Below are 23,349 nucleotides of genomic sequence, written 5' to 3' on the forward strand. Positions count from 1 at the left end.
CAGTTACCATTATTAAGACTGCTTGTCTGCCTTCTACTTTTAAATAGAATAGAATTCTTTATTGGCCATAATAAATACTGTATATAATAGAACATTTTTTGCAGGTCTCACCTCGGGCACATTAATTTTGGAGATTGTTACCGCAGAAGACAGAAGACCGCCTCTTGCCAAAATTTAGGAAAGGACTTAAAAATGAGCTCATAATGTTTTATGACTTTTACAGATAATTTTGATGTTGGTGGAACAATGAGGCATTTTTATATGCTTAACAATTCTGCCAACATCAAAATTATCTGTAAAAGTCATACAACATTATGAGATCATTTTAAAATCTCTTAAATTTCAGCAAAACCATTCTCATCTTTAATTGTTTTAATACATCTTTAATAATGCACAAGATATTAACGTTTTTTTATGATATTCAGTACAATTTGTTATTATGTCATCTGGTGGATAATTTTCCTTTTGCCTGTATTTGTGCTTAGACCCATCACAAATGCTAATTATGTCAAAACTGTTGATGCTGACATATGGCTTTGTAGAAATGAGATAAGAACCATCCTTTACCTTATACCAAATGGCAGATGGTAAACCCTTTTCTGTCACAAATGATATTCTTGATAAAAGTGATGGATTTGAAAGCAGAGAGATTTAAGTACCTATAGTAATTAGTTATCAATGGATTATATTATTTCCACTTTTTCTTTCATTTACATAATCTGATATTTTGGTTCTCCTGCATTTACCATTCAAAATTCCTTCTTTCTCTCTCTGGATAAATGGAATATAGTCTTTAATTTATGACTGTGGATCATATTTATCTAAAGGTAAAATTTGATTTACAAAAATCTACAAAGACTAAGACACTATTTTGGAGATGGGTGTTAATAATTATTTTCTGGCTTATTTTACAAAAAAACAGCCCAATATTTTAGTATGTTAAGCCTTGACAGATAAATTGTGGATAGCTTATTAGCTGCACATACTCACTGGTTGAGGCAGCAAATGCATGGAAACATTCTTATTGCTAAGCAAACCATATGGTTCAGTATAGTGACTGAATTGGCTTAAGGTATTAATGACTTTAAATCATTTAAAAAAATATGTTTTGTGAGTTCAGCTAGAAATCATGATAAATTTTTTTTTTGAACAATGCAAGTCTCATATGTGTGAATCAAAATTTATATGGTTAGGAGTCAATTATATGGATTTCTTAAGAAATACATGTATTTCCAAAATAGAATCAAATTATTTTGTTAATTTATTTTATTGGTTACAATTATGATTTATACTGTATATCATTATATGAAAACCAAAGTTCTTAACTTTTTGTTGTTTGGCATTTGTACTTACCTTTAAATTTGGGTTTTGATTGCAGTTTATGGCATAATAGCTAAAATGTGCCCTAACACAGTGGCCCCCAACCTTTTCGACACCAAATATAGTTGGTTTTATATAGAGAGAGGCTTTTCCATGGACTGATGGGGGCATGGTTTCACATGCTTCATGCATCCCGCAGATGGGCCTTTGCTTGTTTGCGTGGCCCAGTTTGTGACATGCCGCTAACTGGTGGTGGTCCACGGACCGGATGTTGGGGATCCCTGGTTAACAGCCCTAATTCTTAGCAGATAATTTTGCGTGTGGCATAAGAATTGGTAAAAATGTCTATAGAGATTCTCACTCATCCAGGATATGATTGCCCCAAAGATACTTTTTCAAAAGGCAACTGGACTTTTTTTTATTTTTCCTTGAAAAATAAGTTCTGAAGAAGCTTCTTGGATGATAAGCGAAACATCTTCAAGGAAAAACAAAGCCCAGATTCCATTTGAAAGAGCACTTTTGGAGTAACGAGTAAGAATAGTAATCTTTTCTGTACTTTCTGTGTTAAAAAAATAAAGTGAAATGTATGATTGATCAAAGACTTTTCTGCTTATGACCATGGAGTATAAGAGGTTTTTTACTTGAAATAAAGGGTTAATTCCCTTTGCCATGGAAATAAAATTAAAACATCAGCACCAGATGCATGAGAAAGGAATAGTTAGAAAAACGTGAATCATTTTGAGTGACTATGGGGAGAGATTGAGAGGATTAGTGAAAGACCCAACCATTGTGGGTTCTAAATCTGAAACATTTCATTATTTGGTAGTATTAGAAATGGATCTTGGTGAAAAAAGGATAAATGGGGAAAAAAAGGAGAGGAGTGGAGAAAAACTATGCAGTCAAAGTAGAATAACTACATAAATAGAAAGCATGAGCATGCAAAAGTATTCAATAATCTATCAGAATGCATTTTAGGTAGTACAGTAGTAAGGAAAGGGGATGTGAAAGCTGCTTAGTGCAGAGTTGCAGAGTTCCATAGAAATATGTTGCCGTGAAAATGATGCTTAATGAAATGATGAAATGAAAAAGGCTGGATATGAGAAAAGGTAATTAGTCACTGCTTGCTGAAAATATGGACTATGTGAGAAGGGTTATATAATACAGGGATAAGATTAAAACTGACAGTCTTTTTAATTGGAATCGTTCGTGTATGTATGTATATGTGTGTGTATTTGTGTGTGTGTGTGTATGTGTATGTACTAGCTTCTTTAAAAGGCTTTTCAAAACAACATTTTATTTCAGGTTTTATATGTAGAATATAGAATAACAGAGTTGGAAGGGACCTTGGAGGTCTTCTAGTCCAACCCCCTGCTCGGGCAGGAAACCCTACACCACTTCAGACAAATAACTATCCCACTTCTTAAAAACTTCCAGTGTTGGAGATTCCCCACTTCTGGAAACAAGTTGTTCCACTGATTAATTGTTCTAACTGCCAGGAAATTTCTCTTTAGTTCTAAGTTTGTTTGTTTGTTTGTTTGTTTATTTATTTTATTGGATTTGTATCCTGCCCCTCACCAAGGACTTGAGGCGGCTTCTGTCTTTGATACAGTAACATTTAAATATGTTAAAGGGTTAAATAAGGTCCAGGAGGGAAGTGTTTTTAATAGGAAAGTGAACACAAGAACAAGGGGACACAATCTGAAGTTAGTTGGGGGAAAGATCAAAAGCAACATGAGAAAATATTATTTTACTGAAAGAGTAGTAGATCCTTGGAACAAACTTCCAGCAGACGTGGTAGATAAATCCACAGTAACTGAATTTAAACATGCCTGGGATAAACATATATCCATCCTAAGATAAAATACAGAAAATAGTATAAGGGCAGACTAGATGGACCAGGAGGTCTTTTTCTGCCGTCAGACTTCTATGTTTCTATGATTAGTTTTCACCCATTGCCTCTTCAGGTGCTTTGGAGAATAGCTTGACTCCCTGTTCTTTGTGGCAGCCCCTGAGATATTAGAATACCGCTATCATGACTCCTCTAGTCCTTCGTCTCATTAAACTAGACATAACCACTTCCTGCTACCGTTCTTCAATCTCAATCTTGAGCATTCTTACTATGAACAGAGGGAAATGTGTTGTAGGCATTAGAATGCTGCAGCTGATTCATAGAGATGTACCAGAAATTTCCTGGGATGAATCACTTCAATGTAGTTGCGAGATCTTATGCACCAGTCTTGTGATTTGTGCAAATGAGCTCTGTTAAAATGCCTTGTATTTATCAGCGTTTGCTGTTGGAAAATACCAAACTAGGCTTGGTACGGAATGAATATATCTTCATCTTCTAAATATTGTTAAATATTCCGAATTTCTCATAGTTCATTATAGGAATTTATTTTATTATTTATTTATTTATTACTTAGATTTGTATGCCGCCCCTCTCCGAAGACTCCTCCTCCTCTCTCCTCCGCTCCTCCTCCTCTCTTTCTCCCACTCCCTCCCTCCTCCCCCAAACAGAAACCTGTGTTTGCATTTACATAGATACCCCCTTCCCCCCATACATAAAGAAATGGATAAAAAGTGTGTGTGTGTGTGTGTGTGTGTGTGAGACACACATTTCTGTATCTTTTCCATCTCCCTCAGTGAAATGTGGGCGGTGTACAATGAAATGTTAGAACATGAAACAGTGCATGTAAAAGTTTTTTTAAAAAACCAAAAAATGTAAAAGCCTAAGAGATTAAAATTATTTGACTGCTGAAGGAAGGGCTTTCAGGGGACTAACCAGCACCATGCCTGCATGCTCTCCTGGACTCCTCACATGAGGCTGCCGAACCATAACTCCTTTTTGGAAGACCAGAAAACTATCTGACCTCTGAGGAAAGTACATTACAGAGAGTGGGGGCCACAGCAGAGAAGGCTCTCTTTCTAGAACCTTCCAGTTGGAATTCTTTAACCCGCAGGATCTACAACATGCCTTCCTTGGGAGAAGGGTGGTTCTGTAGGTGGCCTGTAAGTCATAAGTTACGGCTTAGTATTGATGATGATTAATGAAGATATGATGGGAAAGAAAGGGAAATATTTGAACCTAGGAAGTTACAGATTCCTTGTGGATTCTAATGAAGGCATTTTTGACTCTGGCAGGTGTTTTATTAATAAAGAAAAGAGCAACAAAAATATTCCAGGATTCCAGTAGAATGTTGTAGCATAAATGTTGCATAAATGTTGGTGAATGGTAACATTTTGGATGACCCTGATAGATTGGTAGAGATAAAATCTGTATAATGTTGTGTTTTTGGCTAGCCATAGTATCTCTCATTTGCATTGATTGTAGACAGTATAACATTAAAAAAGATATTTTCTCCATCCTGGGATGGAACCCGCCTTCATAATGGAAGTTCCTCAACCCATCATCTTGAGGATCGAGTCAATCAATTGCTTGCTTACTTGCTTGGATCCGCCTTGTAGTCCCAGATCTGACTTGATCCTTCAAGAGGAAAGATGCTGCTGAGCTCCTTCCTGCAATTCTAGATAATTTGGCTTCTGTTTCCTACCTCTGAATTAGTTTCCAATTCTGTTTCAATCTTTTCCTTGCCTTCTAATTTGTTCCTAATTAGTTTTAATTTTTTTGTTCTGTCCCAGCGTCGAATCCCCCAAAATAAGATGCAGACCACTGGATTAACTACTAGAAGTTATACTATTTACAAAAGTTTAATGCAGTTTGAATCTTTTCGAAAAGAAGGTAAATGCCAGCAAAGACTTAACTGCACTGATTATAAAGTCTTATCAGTTGCCCAGAGTCCCAAGAATAAATAAACATGACAGTAATTGCCAGATTGAATCAAGGTTCAGTAGGGTAAATTTACAGAGGTGGTCTGGAAGCCCGGAGCTAATGACTGCGGCCAAGAATGTGGTTATTTTAAACACAAGCTGAAGACACGAGCTGCAACAAGATTTTCTGAAAGGAATTGCGTTGTTCTCTGCGATGAAGCATCATATGACTCCCCCTTAAATAGCCTGATGGCATGGCCCAGTAACCAGCAGTGCCACTCACGAGTAAGCCTCCTCCTGAATAACCACTCATGCCTCCTAGAGGCCCTGTGAATCCTAGCATCAAGAAGAGGCTCGTCCTCTTCTCCTGAGTCACTCATCTCAGGAGGTGCAGAAGGCCCTGATTGCTCTTCCACCACTGACACCATGTTCTTCTGCAAAAGGTCCAGCCAGAACAAGTGGAGCTGATTCTGGTGGCCCCATTCTGGCCTTGACAAGGGCCTGTCCCCTAACACCCTTCGCACTCTCATCAGTCTTGTCCTGCGACCAGTGGGAGTCACTCTCACAATTCCCAGGCGTTTGCAGTTTCCTCAGGGGAGCTACAAACCTACATCTACCTACAATGTATAATTATCCCACCTGGAACCTCCCCCGAGTGCTGGCATCCTTTCCGTGCCCCCTCCTCCGCGAATCCCTTTGGGAAGCATCGAGACATTTATCTTTGTAGATAAATGGCCTTCTTGGTGGGCATCACTTTGGCATGGCACATTTCAGAGCTGTCAGCACTCTCAGTCGGAAGTGACCTGTGCATCTTCCAGCCAGATAAGGTGATTCTCAGACTTGATCCCTCCTTACTTCCAAAGGTGAACTCAGTTTTCCACTGATCTCAAGAGCTCATCTTCCCTTCTTTCTACCTCCACCCAGCTCATCCAGCAGAGCATACGTTAGATGTGTGAAGAGCTCTCAAGATCTACCTGAATCGCATAAAGGGCTTCCGGAAAACAGAGACTCTCTTCATAGGATTCCATCCTAAATCCCTGGGCAACTGAGTGACTTTGTCCATCATAGGACGCTGGATCAGGAACGCCATCACCAAAGTGTACGAGCTAGCTGCCCTGCCCGTTCCTTCAGGAATCATATTCAACCAGGAGCCTGGCCGCATCTGTCCACACAGGCTTCACTCAAGGAAGTTTGTCTGGCAGCCACCTGAGCGCAGCCTTCCCAGTTTATTCGTCACTACAAAATCGACTCTTACATGTCAGCCGGGTGCAGCCTTTGGCAGGAGAGTCCTGCAATAGGTGGTGGAGACTCATTAAATCATACAGAGAAATCTTTCCCCACCCCTTGGGACCTGTGCTTTGGTATGTCCCATTGTGAAGGCTGGTTCTACCCCAAGATGGAGAATAGGCATTGTAAACTTACCTGAACTCCTCTTCTCATCTGGTGAAACCAGTCTTCAGTTCCCACTATTTCTCTACTTCTTTCTGCATCTTGCTTTTCACTTATAGTCTAACATGGAGCCTCAGGAAGGAGACTTTGCTCGGTCCAAATACCATTTATATCGTCTAGTCTTTGGATTCGTCAGATCTAGGGCTACAAGGCGGATCCAAGCACGCACATTGACTGACTCGATCTTCAAGATGATTGGTCGAGGGCTTCCCATTGTGCCGCCTTCTGCCACACGAATCCCAGCGACCGGTTAGGTCCCACAGAGTTGGTCTCCTCCGGGTCCCGTCAACTAAACAATGTCGTTTGGCGGGACCCAGGGGAACAGCCTTCTCTGTGGCGGCTCTGACCCTCTGGAATCAGCTCCCTCCAGAGATTAGAATTGCCTCCACCTTCCTTGCCTTTCGTAAACTCCTTAAAACCCACCTCTGCCGTCAAACGTGGGGGAACTGAAACATCTCCTCCTGCCTATTTAGTTTTTGTGTATGATGACTGTATATATGTTTTTAGATATTGGGCTTTTTAAATGTATTATTGTTATTTTAGATTCCAACTATTAGATTTATTATTATATATTGTTTTTATCATTGCTGTAAGCCGCCCCGAGTCTACGGAGAGGGGCGGCATATACAAATCTAATTAATAATAATAATAATAATAATAATAATAATGATGATGATGATGATGATGATGATGAAGGCTGGTTCCACTGGATGAGAAGAGGTGTTCAGGCAAGGTTACAAAGCCTATTCTTACTCTTGTTAGGAAACAGAGAGGTTTGTGAGTGGATTTATAGACATTTTTAATTCATTTATTAAATTTTATTTGTTGAGTTTACAGTTGGCCCTTGTCACTTGTGAACATTTATGATTCAGAAAAAAGGAGGGAGGAAACAGGTGAACCTAAAAGGGTGAATTGAAGAAAAGCATATTGCACTGTATTCATATACTATTTATCAGAATACCTTAATCAAAGAGTTATTGTTAATGGCGAGTATTCTGAGCAGAGTCAGGTTACAAGCGGTGTGCCACAAGGGTCTGTTCTGGGTCCTATTCTTTTTAATATGTTTGTGAGTGACATAGGGGAAGGTTTGGTAGGGAAAGTTTGCCTATTTGCCGATGACTCTAAAGTGTGCAATAGGGTTGATATTCCTGGAGGGGTCTGTAATATGGTAAATGATTTAGCTTTACTAGATAAATGGTCAAAGCAATGGAAACTGCAGTTTAATGTTTCCAAATGTAAAATAATGCACTTGGGGAAAAGGAATCTTCAATCTGAGTATTGTATTGGCAGTTCTGTGTTAGCAAATACTTCAAAAGAAAAGGATTTAGGGGTAATGATTTCTGACAGTCTCAAAATGGGTGAACAGTGCAGTCAGGCGGTAGGGAAAGCAAGTAGGATGCTTGGCTGCATAGCTAGAGGTATAACAAGCAGGAAGAGGGAGATTATGATCCCGCTATATAGAATGCTGGTGAGACCACATTTGGAATACTGTGTTCAGTTCTGGAGACCTCACCTACAAAAAGATATTGACAAAATTGAACGGGTCCAAAGACGGGCTACAAGAATGGTGGAAGGTCTTAAGCATAAAACGTATCAGGAAAGACTTAATGAACTCAATCTGTATAGTCTGGAGGACAGAAGGAAAAGGGGGGACATGATCGAAACATTTAAATATATTAAAGGGTTAAATAAGGTCCAGGAGGGAAGTGTTTTTAAAAGGAAAGTGAACACAAGAACAAGGGGACACAATCTGAAGTTAGTTGGGGGAAAGATCAAAAGCAACATGAGAAAATATTATTTTACTGAAAGAGTAGTAGATCCTTGGAACAAACTTCCAGCAGATGTGGTTGGTAAATCCACAGTAACTGAATTTAAACATGCCTGGGATAAACATATATCCATCCTAAGATAAAATACAGAAAATAGTATAAGGGCAGACTAGATGGACCAGGAGGTCTTTTTCTGCTGTCAGACTTCTATGTTTCTATGATTTATAGACATTTTTAATTCATTTATTAAATTTTATTTGTTGAGTTTACAGTTGGCCCTTGTCACTTGTGAACATTTATGATTCAGAAAAACAGGAGGGAGGAAACAGGTGAACCTAAAATACCTTAATTATATATCAGTATGGGCAAGGCTACCTAAAAATGAGCACTTTGCAGTCCTTGTGATTTTAGTACAATTTTAAGCGAATGAGTAAAACCCTAGTTAGATTATTGTCTATGTTCTCAGGATTTACCTAAAAATTCAGTTTATTTTTAATTAGGGAACGCTTGACTTAAAATAAATTTAAGTAATATTTTAAAATGTGCTTCTCTTAATAATTAATATTTTAAAATTAAGTTTGAATTTAAAGTTCCCTTTCCTTTTAGTTGTTAGATGCAGATCAAATTTTATTAGTATTTACTATTTTTGATTATTGAAATAATTTTCTACTTCTATTTCTAAGCAACCTCTTATATAAGAGTAAATAGTTAAATAGATTTCCTACTCTTCATTGAAAGTCGATGTGCATGTGAAATATACATAATCTCCGCATGTAAAACATTTTATTCAGCATCACTGAATTATTCAATAAATTATTAATGCTTCCCTATAATTGAGTTTAAATCCTAATGACTAATCCATGTTATAGAAGTAGTTTGCTACTGACTTCTGTTTTATTTCTGGGCAGCTATGCATAATTTCATATTCTGTTTCAAGCACTATGACTAAATGAAAAAGAAGCTTTATTCAGTAGCTACATTTCCCGACTGCTGCATTAATGCTAGTCATAGTCTGGAAGCTGCTAAATTGTTGATTTCATAACTTATTCATGGTTTTACAATAGAAAAGAAATGGGAAACAAATAAGGAAGTTTTTAATACAACATTGACCTACCTTTGTTGCACAAAATTTAAGGCACATGTATACAGTGTTCCCTCGATTTTCACGGGTTCGAACTTCGCGGAACATCTATACCACAGTTTTTCAAAAATATTAATTAAAAATTACTTCATGTTTTTTCCCCCCATACCACGGTTTTTCCCTGCCTGATGACGTCATATGTCATTGCCAAACTTTCATCTGCCTTTAAAAAACACTTTTTAAATAAACTTTAATAAATAAACATGGTGAGTAATAATCTAAATGGTTGCTAAGGGAATGGGAAATTGTAAATTTAGGGGTTTAAAGTGTTAAGGGAAGGCTTGGGATACTGTTCATAGCCAAAAATAGTGTATTTACTTCCGCATCTCTACTTCGCGGAAATTCGACTTTTGCGGGCGGTCTCGGAACGCATCCCCCGCGAAAATCGAGGGAACACTGTATATCTAAATGCTATAAGATTGTATAATACAGTATGGGTTTTCCTCAAAGTCACCCCAATATTTTATATTGTTTAGCACCTACTACATTAATATTATGTTTTTCCAGTGGTAGATCAGCTTTACTTGGTGATTTTGCTATTTTTTTTGTAGTTGCCACTCAGAGCAGTGATTTATCCTTCCCAAATTTCTTTTTCGTCGTGAATCATTAAATCATAGAGCTGAAAGGGACCTTGGTGACCTTCTAGTCCACTTCCCTGCCCAAGTTAAGAGTACCATATATATCCTAGACCAGTGATGGCGAACCTATGGCACTGGTGCCACAGGTGGCACGCAGAGCCATATCTGCTGGCACACGGGCAGTTGCCCTAGCTCAGCTCCAACGTGTGTGCTGGTCAGCTGAATTTTTGCTTGCCCAGAGGCTCTGGGGGACGTTTTTGGCTTCCAAAGAGCCTCCTGGGGGATGGCGTTTTAACTTCCCCCAGCTCCAGGGAAGCCTTTGGAGCCCGGGGAGGGCAAAACACGAGCCTATTGGGCCCATCAGAAGTCAGGAAGCAGGTCGTTTCCGGCCTCCAGAGGGCCTCCGGGAGGTGGGGGAAGCTGTTTTATCCCTACCCACGTTCACACTCTTTCGGCACCCGAGGCAAAAAAGGATTGACATCACTGTGCTCGATAAATGGTTGTCCAATCTTTTCTTGAAAATTTCCAGTGCTGATATACCCACAAGTCTGGGAACCTGCACATGTCTACTAATCTAATTGCTATAGAGTCTTCGGAGAGGGGCGGCATACAAATCTAATAAATTGAATAGAATTGAATTTTTCAGACTGTAAGATCCATTTCCTTTCCCCAAATGTGGGTGGAAATGTCTGTGTGCCTCATAGAGCAAATATTGAGACAGGGAAGAAAGGTTGATGTGTTCTAGGTGGTCGGTCGGGGCTGCTTCCTGTTCATTGCTGATTGTGGTGCTCTATGGTGAACAGGCAGTGATGGGCTGCAGTGACAAATGGGTTGAGACAGCGAATGGGCTGCGTAGTGGTAATGTATTGAAGCTGATCAGGTTGTTTGCTGTTTGCTGCAAGGACGCTAGTCAGATGAATGCCGGATGGATGCTGGGAAGCAGAGGCAGCTTTTTTTTTCTTGCTTTCCTCCTCTAAAGCTAATGTGTGTCTTATAATAATAAAAAAATACTGTAATTGTTTTCAGGAAATTTCCCCTTAGTTCAGGTTCAATTTCCCTCTGACCAGCTTCCATCTACAGTAGTACCTCTAGATACGAGCTGCTCCACATGCGAGTATTCCAAGACAAGCTGCGACGCGAGCGAAATTTCTGTTCGACACCCGAGCTCAAATTCGGGATACGAGCCGAGCTTCCGCTAGGTGGCGCAAGAATCTCCTTGCTTCTGGTTATCTCGGCGCGAAAAACAAAGTCTAAAGGCATTCGTTCGAGATGTGAGTTGATCGACTTACGAGCTCGGGTCTGGAACGAATTAAACTTGTATGTCGAGATACCACTGTATTGCCCTGTCCTCAGATGCTACTGAGGATAAATCAGCCTTCACTTTCATGTGATAGCCCTTCAAATATTGAAGGCAACTATCATGTGAAAATAGACCTGGAGGGGGCTGTGTGTGAGTTCCACAACACGGGCCATTACTTTGTTGTTTCCAGGATGGCCCCGCAGGCCAGATCTAAGCAATCCCTGGGCCACATTTGGCCAATAGGCCTTGAGCTTGACTCACCTGCTCATCATTTTTGTTGCTGTTCTTGGTAATATTTCTAGGGCTTCAACTCTATTTTGAATTGTGGTGATCAGAACTGGATGCGCCATTCCACGTTGGTGTCCTTTGCGCAGTATAGAGTGATACTATCATTTCCCATAATCTTGATACTAGTCTTTTGTTGATGCAGACTAACATTTCATTGGCTGTTTTGACAGCTGCAGCACGCTACCAGCTTATATTTAAGTAGTAATTCACCAGAACCTCCAATGTGTGGTTAATGATATGTGGTTATGATTGGGGAGCGCTGATTGTTTTTAATGATAATGGGTTTCTTAAATTTAGTTTTTAATTATTGGATTTGTACCATATTGTTTGTTATTGTTGTGAGTCTTCGGAGTGGGGTGGCATACAAATCTAATAAATTATTATTAATTATAATTATATCAAGGTCATATTGTGCTTCTGTTATTGAAATTAGAGATGAAATCTGAAGCAATGTATTTAAGAAAAGATATATGGACATCTTAGTGAATACATTGCTTCAAGTTTAATCTGTAATTTCAACATCGATTTACAACCACAATTATAGGCTATAATTTATATTGCTAAGTGAGACAGATTAATGAGTTTTGTGCCATTTTACAACCTTTCTTGCTACAGTTAATATTAGTTTAATAATGGCTTCCTTATTGACTTTGCTTGTATTGTATGTTTTTTAAATGACGGGTTAGGGTTAGGGTTAGTATTAGATTTGTTACATTGTATTATTATTGTTGTGAGCCGCCACGGGTCTGCGGAGACGGGCGGCATACAAATGTAATAAATTATTATTGTTGTTGTTGTTGTTGTTGTCGTCAGAGGGTCGCAAATGGTGATCACATAACCCACGGACACTTCAACCATCATAAATGAATCACTTTCCCAGAATCTGAATTTTGATCACATAATCCCAGGAATCATGGTCCTAAGTGCTGTTGTAACTCCCAACAGTCACTAAATGAACTGTTGTAAATTGAGGACCACTTGCAGTATAAAGCAATACAGGGAGCAGATTTTCACTTGCTAAATAGCAAGTAAATAGCAAGTGAATATTCAGTCTTTTATCTTATCATTTGAAGAAAAGCGGACGTCTTGAATAATTACCATTAAAACAATATTTTAATTTCATTATAATTACATGTTTTAATTTGAGAAAATCCTTAAATGACTAAGGCTTGCAGTATAACAGATACAAAATAATTAAAGATGCTCATGACCCTCTGTTTAAATTGTAAGTGATAGACAAATACATTTCTAATGATAAGCTGCCAAGTGAGAATAAAAGGAGAAAAAATAATTTTAATTTGATTTCACAGACACAATTGTGTGAAATAAGTGCTCTGAATTTGTCATAATGTGTAAATTTTATCTATTTTATTTAAAATTGCTAAAATGTTGGTTGTGCTTCAGGATGAACTAACTGGCTGCACTATCCTGTTGGGCAACATTTACAGTGGTCCTCGACTTACAACAGTTTGCTTTGTGATCATTCAAAGTTACAATGGTACTGACGAAGGTTTTTCATATTTACGACCGTTGCAGCATTCCTTATGATCACATGACAAAATTAGGGAGCTTGGCAATTGACTCATATTTATGACGATTCCAGAGTCCTGGAGTCGTGTGAACAACTTTGTCAAACAAAGTCAATGAAGAAGTCTGATTAATTTAACAGCTGAGTTACTAACTTAATAACCACAATGATTTAATTAACACCTTTGGCAAGAAAGGTAGTAAGATGGGGCAAATTAACAAATGTCTCATTTAGCAATATAAATTTTGGGCTCATTTGTGGTCATAAGTCAAGGGCTGCCTATACTATAGTTTGGATAGAAAATTTCAAAAGCAGTTGGATAAATAAAACTCCCATGGCTACATTGAACTCCATAGCGACATCTGGTGGCTTACATGAGTCTATTTAAACAAATAATGAACTACCTGTTACAAATCCGCATAGATTTGTTTTTATATGTTTCATATTTATTTATTTTGTTTTATTTATTTTATTAGATTTATAGGCCATCCTTATCCTCCCGGACTCAGGGCGGTTTACAAGGGTAAAAATAGACACAGTAAAAATAAATACAATTAAAATATTAGAAAATAAATAAAACCCACCATAAAAAATAATCAATCATCCCTTTGTCATATTAATTGCCGGAGCGAAACTGTTGCTCACGGTCCCCAGGCCTGCTGACACAGATGTATCTTTAACACCTTTCGATGTGTCTTTAACACCTTTCAAAAGGCAAGGAGAATGGGGGCGACGCGGATCTCCGGGGAGAGTTGGTTCCACAGGGCTGGGGCCGCAACAGAGAAGGCTCTCCCCCCTGGATTCACAAGGCAGTATTGTTTGGCCAGTGGAGGAGGCCGACTCTGTGCAACCTAACCGGTCGTTAGGCTTGTGAGGCAGAAGACGGTCCCGCAAATAATCTGATCCCACCCTCTCATTATTTAAATACTTCTTCCAAAGACTGAAGGACTGAGAATATAGCAAATGGCCTCACATATGTTCCAAAGATTCTGTTCTAGCTCCAAGGATTTTTTCCCCCACTTGTTTTACATTGATTGGCTTCCGTGTCTAAGAAAGGATTAAGATTTTCCTATTCCTACCACTAAACCATACCAGCTTACAGTTTTATGCTCACTAATAATTAGAGAAATGTCTGGCAATAGATAACATCTGGGTTAGCTTTATTCTCTTCCTTGCTTGTTGTCATTTTTTCCTTAAAAGCAGTGCTTTTTATATATGCATGTTTCTGTTCACAAGATACATTAAGATTTCTGGTACAGGCTTTAGGATTTATAGTAGTGTTTCTCTAAAGCAACTTTAAGATGGACCACCTGTCAAAATGCCCTTATCCATGATTGCCTCTATTTCCCCCCCCCTTCCCCTAGATTTAAGGAATGTTACATGTTTCTAATTTCCTAGACTGCTGAATTTCTGAATCATGTTCCCTTATTAAAAGCATTAAATGATTCATTTGCACAGCTCTCTCTCTCTCTCTCTCTCTCTATCTATCCATCCATCCTCGGGTGTCTGTCTGTCTGTCTATCTATCTATCTGCACTGGCTGCCGATCGGTTTCCGGTCACAATTCAAAGTGTTGGTAATGACCTTTAAAGCCCTACATGGCATTGGACCAGAATACATCTGGAACTGCCTTCTACCGCACGAATCCCAGCGGCCGATAAGGTCCCACAGAGTTGGCCTTCTCCGGGTCCCGTCAACCAAACAAAGTCGTTTGGCGGGCCCCAGGGGAAGAGCCTTCTCTGTGGCGGCCTCGGCCCTCTGGAATCAACTCCCCCCGGAGATTAGAACGCCCCCCACCCTCCTTGTCTTTCGCAAATTACTCAAGACCCACCTTTATCGCCAGGCATGGAGGAACTGAGACACCCTCCCTCAGGCTTTTATATTTTATGTTTGGTATGTATATGTTGTATGGTTTTAAATTGTTGGGGTTTTAGATATGTTTTATTTTAGTATTAGATTTGTCTCACTATTGTTTTTGTATTACTGTTGTGAGCCGCCCCGAGTCTTCGGAGAGGGGCGGCATACAAATCTAATAAATAATAATTATTATTATTATCTATCTATCTATCTATCTATCTATCTATCTATCTATCTATCTAATCTTTCTATCATTTATTCCCAACGAAGTGGTCTTTAAAACTGTACACAATTTGTTTTATTGTAGCCAGTGACACCACCAAGCCAAGGAAGATCCGATTCACCTGTTTATGCTAACTTAGAAGAACTGAAAATTTCTCAGTCTGCACTACCACCTGTGCCTATAAGTCCTGCAGTCCAAATTAGTGGGGAGTGGGAGACCCATAAAGATACCACAGGGCGCTACTACTATTACAACAAAGGAACACAGGAGAGAACCTGGAAACCGCCACGTTGGACTCGGGACCCAAGCATAACAAAAGGAGATTGTTCGAACCAAGTGGATCAAGAGGTAAGTTGGGGATAATAATGAACAAAACATTCATATATTTTTTCTGCTTAACTTTTTAATATGTCTTCCTTTTTCTGTACTTTAGTTGCTTGAGGTTAATACAGTAAAATAAAATGACTTGCTGATAGATCTTGCATGTGTATCTTGTTACAGGGCCCGGCTATCGTATTTTTGGAGCGTGCATCTTTAACTATTACGTCTCTTTTTTGAAAAAAACCCCTAAATGTTAAAAAATAATATATCATAAAAATATATGGAGGAAAATATTTGTAACTCAAGGTTGAAATGAGGGATTCTTGATATTCTCTGAGCTTGGTTGCTTCTTTGCTTGTGAAATGTCTGAAGAAGACAATCAAGATCAGATTGTTATAATAATGAAATGCAAAGGGGAAAAAAGCCTACATTACATAGTAAAGTTGAATAACACAGCAAGCGATAATTGTCAAACATACATAAAAATATTATGGGAAAAATTTCTAGTAACGCTTTCTCCACTTCCCTTCTATTTGTTCTCCCAACTGTTGACCACCACAATTTATACATTATATTGAACATTAAATTATTGCTAGCACCTATTTGAGACTTTCAGTTTTTGCATAGATATAGTATGCAAAAGATTGTGTGCTATTATTTTGCAATAATTCCTTCTGCAGAGTTTCAAAACTTTGCCTATAAAAGTTCCTAGGCCTGATTGTATTCCTACATTGAAAGTCAAAAGCAGAGTATCCAGAAAAACAAAAACAAAAAAAATCAACCAGGTTCCATACAAAGTTTTTGAATTTTTTAGGTTGTGTTGTGTTCTGCATACTTTTTCAGTGAGCTGCTAAGCCTGCTTAAAACTTGAAAATAAAATGACTCTTCATTTAGGGACACCTACAGTAAGCTAAATTTTTTGTCAAAACAACATGTCTCTACACAAATTGCATCACACACAAACACGACTTTATGACTTAAGTATGAAAGGTGCAGAGTTTGTATTGTGGCATTGTGACTTACGTTTTGATGTCTCTCCCTTGAAATTTCCCTCTGCCTTCATTGTTTTGCAGCCTTCTGTCTAGGGGGTCATGATCCACACTTGGAGAAGTGCTATCTTTGTCTGCCTGTCACTGTACTTTCCATACTAATGTGTGATAATAACTTGAAACCTTATTAGTAAACTTGGTATCAGGCAGGAAGTTATCTAGCTTTATGCTTGTGCAAGAAGGAGTAACCCTGGCAGTTTCTGCATGTGCTTTCACTGAGTTTTAAACCTTTTAAATCAATAATTAATGCATCCTGGGCTCCTAAAAAAGACAATTCTTAAGGTTGAATCTAATGATTTAAAGCTGAAATAAGAGCACTAACACTGAGAGCACATTGTAGGTTTCAAAACAACATTTTCAAGGATCACTTTAATATTAATAATATACTTTATTAATCTACTGTTTAATCTACTGCTTAAGCAGATTAATAAAGTATTTTATTAATATTAAAGTATATTAATAAGATATATTCAACATGAATTGGAGTAGGAGAATAATTATCATAAAACAATAGAAAATGGGTGGCTATGTTAATTTTAGAATAATGAATATTTTTAAGCTGAGAAATTCAGTGGTGTGATCTTTGAGAATGTTGTTTTGAAACCTACAATGTGCTCTCAATGTTAGTGCTCTTATTTCAGCTTTAAATCATTAGATTCAACCTTAAGAATTGTCTTTTTCTGGAGACATAACTCTAGAACTAAGGCTACTGGGATTGTTAATATTCCTTGTAGATTTTGGACTTTTAGTTAATTTTTGTGGCCTCTGGGCCTTTCCTTGAAGAATGATGCCAAATGAGATTCATTTATTTAAATAATAGGTTAATGTGAAAAGACCTAATTTTTCTGACCTAATAAGAAGAACACAAACAATTATAAGTGTGTATTGAGTCCAGTGTCTTGGATGATCTTGGCCCATTTTTTGATGTCTGGATTGGCCTGGTACTTTAAATTGGGTTTATTTAAATCATCTTGTGCGTCTTTATAAGCTAAATTTTTAATTTCGTATGAAACCACAGCTTTTTTCAAACAAAACAAGTTGCAGTGATTGAATATTAGTCTATTTGTGAATAAATTGGGTAATCTACATAACATTTAGGAATATTCACAACTTTTATGTTTTACAACTTTCATTATTTTTAAATACATTTATTTCTTTACTTTATATCTGAATACCATTACCTTTTTTATCTTTGAATTTTTGTGATGCTAGCTTAAGTTAATAACACAATCAAAAGAAAACAAGCAAGAATAGTGGCTTTTTAAAAAATCATTATAAACATAGTAAAATGTAGAATTCAGACTTCTAGATTTGGAAACCCACTTATTAGAGGAAACAAAAAAATTAAAATAGTCTGTTGTTCTGTGTGGGTCACTCCAGAAGCCAATACCAACCCAAAAAGAGAAGCCAGACACACTGGTAAAAGGCAAAGGCAGTTTTATAAAATTCAAGAAAAACACAGGTAACAGAAAATGTCCTTACAAACAGGAAAATGCTGTATCTTCAGATATATCCACGAAGGCAAAAGTCCATGCAGCAATACAGAATTCTTGCTGCCAAGCCGAGGCTGTAGATAGCAGACCTACACCTCCCACGGGTCTTCCAAAGCTGCTGGGCCACAAGCCAGGAACAGAAACGCTGAGAAACAAGACAGGATAACGCAACTCCAAACTGATAACACTCCACATGGCTTCAAGGGCTTGCCTGCCTTTTAAACCCTGCTAAGGAGGACCACACCCAAACCCAGCTGTTCCTAATTCAGTGCTGATAATACTTCTTTAATTGCTCCTTTCTTTGATCTGGCCATCTCTGTCGCATGTCAATGACGGCTTGAGCTTCATCACCTAATGACTCCAAACTACTGGCTGGGGAGAGCCCCCCCTCCGGGCTCTCATGCTGTTCTCCTTCATCCCATTCCTGATTTTCCTCTCCCCCGTCCGACTGTTCAGCCCCCTCCTCTTCGCTGTCATCCTCCTCCGGGCAAGGAGCCAGCAGAGACACAGCCGGTCCCTGAGCAGCCTCAGGCTGAACCACAACAGTCTGTGGTTAATATTTATGGAAGGAAATTGATAGACCAGAAGAGCAAAAGAATTAAGAATTTGAAGTGTTGCTTTATCTCACATTTTTCTTAATGGAACTAATTGTACAGATTAGGTCATAGTCTTTGTAAATGTTGCTTCTAAACTAAGCCAACTTTGACACACATACACACACACACAAAAACACACACACAGAGGAGTTTAATCTTTTACAGAAGTAATCTATCCATAAGTAATCAGATTAAACTGTTGCTATTTAAATTTCAGCTGTTTCATGTTAGAATGCATTCTTTGTTCAGAGATTTCTGTTACAGTTTCCAGTCTTTTATAGAGTTTTAAACTAATGTCAGTTCTCAATATTTCCCTTTTTGACTACTTGTTGTAGGCAATTTCAACACAAGAAAACTCTCCCAGTCCTTGTAACAGCCAGGCAGACGGTCAATATGATTCTCCTCCCAAAGGCTGGTCAGAGGAGATGGATGAACATGGCCAAACACAATATACCAGTGACCTAACCAATGAAAAGGTATACAGTTCTTCATCATATATCTGCCAAGGTGGTACAAATTTAATCAGTATTATTTCCAATAGGTATGACCTCTTATAACCATCAATAACGTTTTGATTAGTGTTAGTGTCCTATTTCTTACGAATTTTGGTCTGTTTCTATGTTTAACAACTGCTTTTAAAGACTATTCTATATTTAGCTTCTGCGTGTGTTGAAAAGGGAAGTTTTATAATTGCTGATTGTACAGATAATCCTTGATTTATAGTTGGGACCAGATTTTTTGTGTTAAGCAGGGCAGTTGTTAAGGGAATTATACCCAGTTTTACAATATTTTTTGTCACAGTGGTTAAGTAAGACATATATTCTGTGAAAATCAATCAATAAATTTTTTTTGGGGGGGGAGAAACACATATTCATTAAACCAATCAGGATTTCTCAGTTGGCTTTGCTTGTCAGAAGCCAGCTGGGAAGTTTGCAAATGGTGAACAGATGACCCCCAGGATGTGCAAATGTCATAAATACATGCTGATTGCCAGATTCTGATCATGTGACAGGAAGTGCTGTGAGGGATAGTTATAATTATCCTATTGTAACTCCTAATGGTCAGTAAACAAACATTTGCAAATTAAGGACCATCTGTATTATTATTATTATTATTATTATTATTATTATTATTATTATTATTTATTAGATTTGTATGCCCCCCCTGTCTGTAGACTTGTATATGTATACTGTATCCTCCTAATGGCAGAAACAAGAGCTAAGGATAGATTCTTAGCTTTGCATTTCTTGCAAAGTTAGAAACATAGAAGATTGATGGCAGAAAAAGACCTCATGGTCCATCTAGTCTGGCCTTATACTATTTCCTGTATTTTATCTTAGGATGGATATATGTTTACCCAGGCATGTTTAAATTCAGTTTCTGTAGATTTACCAACCACGTCTGCTGGAAGTTTGTTCCAAGCATCTACTATTACAGTTGTGCTTACTCTAGTGGTATTTTCATCTCTGAACTATTGGCAGTTCAGAGTATTGTATTGGCAGTTCTGTGTTAGCAAAAACTTCAGAAGAAAAGGATTTAGGGGTAGTGATTTCTGACAGTCTCAAAATAGGTGAACAGTGCAGTCAGGCGGAAGGGAAAGCAAGTAGGATGCTTGGCTGCATAGTTAGAGGTATAACAAGCAGGAAGAGGGAGATTATGATCCTGCTATATAGAGTGCTGGTGAGACCACATTTGGAATACTGTGTTCAGTTCTGGAGACCTCACCTACAAAAAGATATTGACAAAATTGAACGGGTCCAAAGACGGGCTGCAAGAATGGTGGAAGGCCTTAAGCATAAAACGTATCAGGAAAGACTTAATGAACTCAATCTGTATAGTCTGGAGGACAGAGGAAAAAGGGGGGACATGATTGAAACATTTTAATATGTTAAAGGGTTAAATAAGGTCCAGGAGGGAAGTGTTTTTAATAGGAAAGTGAACACAAGAACAAGGGGACACAATCTGAAGTTAGTTGGGGGAAAGATCAAAAGCAACATGAAAAAATATTATTTTACTGAAAGAGTAGTAGATCCTTGGAACAAACTTTCAGCGGACGTGATAGATAAATCCACTGTAACTGAATTTAAACATGCCTGGGATAAACATATATCCATTGTAAGATAAAATACAGAAAATAGTATAAGTGCAGACTAGATGGACCATGGGGTCTTTTTCTACCGTCAGACTTCTATGTTTGTATGAACTATGAATGTTTACATTTCATCTGATTATTATACCACAGGAGCATTTTTATTTAAGAGTCACTCTAAAATAGGTTTGAAATGGGTACTTTATGACAATGAACAAATGAGTATTAGTATATTTGCATGCATAAAATACTATATTTAAATTTAAAAAGCACAATTTCTAAAAAAATGTTAGGATTGATAAGAGATCAGTTTTGAAAAGAGAAATTTGCCCGATTGCCTCCATGTAAAACAGTTAAGCAGTTATCACATCATCATCATCATCATCAACAACAACAACATTTTTAGCTATTGTTGATCTGGCTGCAGGATGAAGGCTTCTTCCGCATGTTTCCAACCAATATGGTCCTGAGCTTTCTTTGGCCAATTGGTTCCTCAATACTTGGTGATGTCATTAAGCAGTAAGGACAGTAAATTACCTATCTCAGCATTTCTCACCCTTGGCAAGTTTAACATACATGGACTTCAACTCCCAGAATTCCCCAGCCACCTTTGCTGGCTAGGGGATTTCTGGGAGTTGAAATCCACATGTTTTAAAGTTGCCAAGGTTAAAAAACATTGATCTACCAGGTTTGCCCGAAAATAAGACCCTGTCATATTTTTTAAAACCCTGAACTAAGCACTTGACCTTATTGCCATGCACTCAAAAGCTTGATTGGGCTGTATTATCAAGGGATGTCTAATTTTCATGGCACCGGACCAGATTATCTCAGGGACCGCCTTCTGCTGCACGAATCCTAGCGACCAGTTAGGTCCCACAGAGTGGGTCTTCTCCGGGTCCCGTCAACTAAACAATGTTGCTTGGCGGGACCCAGGAGAAGAGCCTTTTCTGTGGCGGCCCCGGCCCTCTAGAACCAACTCCCCCCAGAGATTAGAATTGCCCCCACCCTCTTTGCCTTTCGTAAGCTTCTTAAAACCCACCTCTGCAGCCAGGCATGGGGGAACTGATATATTCTTTCCCCCTAGGCCTTTACAATTTTATGCATGGTATGTCTGTATGTATGTTTGGTTTTATAACAAGGGTTTTTAACTGTTTTAATATTGGATTGTTATATGCTGTTTTTATTACTGTTGTTAGCCGCCCCGAGTCTACGGAGAGGGGCGGCATACAAATGAAATGAAATGAAATGAATAAATAAATATAAAATAAAATAAAATAAAATATAAAATAAAATAAAATAATAATAAAATAATAATAAAATAATTAATTAATTTTGGGGGACACAGGGTACATGAATATTTAGATGCCCTGTCCTCCTTGAAACAGTACTGTATGAAGTCCTGTGGAATGGTGACAGTGGCTTGTATAACCCAGCTTAGAACAAAGATACTGTACTTAGAAGTCTGCATATAAGGTGGGATTTCATAAAAGATGGGTAATGTGGCATAGGAATAGGGTTCCAATGTGCTACCTTTAGAATAGGATTCTTTATTGAATCCAACTATCTGGCCTAACTTAATCCTGTTTGTCTCATTTTCTTCCTAGCATGGGTACCGAAAATAGGAGCAAGTACAGAAACAAACTGTGCATGAACTCTCTTGGCCCAAACAAGGCAGACAGTGTTCCTTCTTTTTCTTTTCTTCCAATAAAATTGCAGAACACAAAACATAGTGGGAATGAACAGTGCTATGTTTAGTTTTTTCACTCATCAGGGAGCTTATAAGAGTAATTCTATTGTCTCCTTGAACATTTCTTAAAAATTGGTCTAGTTGTTGTTTCCAATTTGTTTGAACAAAAATGAAAGAGGTTTATTCTGCTTAGCCAAAAGGGAATCTGTGTTTTCTCCCATTTTATAGCAAGATTAGATTGCCATCTACAATAGTATGTAGCAAAAGAATTGGGAATGTTCTAAGAACTGTAATGCTCTTCATTACAGCCCTCTCTATATTATAGTACATTTCTTATAATTATTTGGTATTTCTTTGTGAATGCAATCCTTGGGGGGAAAAATAATCAGCTATATTACTATTTTGTTAAGAGTAATATGTTCAGCTTTGCATGTTGTGACAATTGTAAATTGTATGTACTATATATTTACACAATTGTGTAAAATTGTATGTACTATACAGTAGTACCTCTAGATATAAGCTGCTCCACATGCGAGTATTCCAAGATACGAGCCACGATGGGAGCGAAATTTCTGTTCCAGACCCGAGCTCAAATTCGGGATATGAGCCGAGCTTCCACTAGGTGGCGCAAGAATCCTTGCTTCTGGTTATCTCCGTGGGGAAAAACAAAGTCTAAAGCCATTTGTTCCAGATATGAGCTGATCGACATACGAGCTTCGTTCTGGAACAAATTAAACTCGTATCTAGAGGTGTATATTTAATTTGATTGTGTTGAAATTGCCTGACTGTTGAAAATAAGATATTTAGTGGAATATTCCTTAAATTAGGAATTGCTGTAGTTTTCTCTTCCAATCATTTCTAGCTTGTCTGAAATCAGTGAAAACTGTCTTTATG

The 23,349-nt window shown here is 38.0% G+C and overlaps 1 protein-coding gene across 4 annotated transcripts in view; it reads left to right on the forward strand.

Moving 5' to 3' along the window:
• Window positions 1-23,349, forward strand: part of ARHGAP12 (Rho GTPase activating protein 12) — a 55,115-nt gene that overhangs the window by 10,246 nt on the left and 21,520 nt on the right. For all 4 annotated transcript variants that reach the window (XM_070729715.1, XM_070729714.1, XM_070729716.1 and 1 more), the window contains 2 exons: window positions 15,305-15,568; window positions 19,015-19,155. In XM_070729715.1, coding sequence (XP_070585816.1) covers window positions 15,305-15,568; window positions 19,015-19,155 — 405 coding nt within the window. The remainder of the gene's footprint in view (window positions 1-15,304; window positions 15,569-19,014; window positions 19,156-23,349) is intronic.

The sequence above is a fragment of the Erythrolamprus reginae genome, chromosome Z, assembly GCF_031021105.1.
Source record: "Erythrolamprus reginae isolate rEryReg1 chromosome Z, rEryReg1.hap1, whole genome shotgun sequence".
NCBI lineage: Eukaryota > Metazoa > Chordata > Lepidosauria > Squamata > Dipsadidae > Erythrolamprus > Erythrolamprus reginae.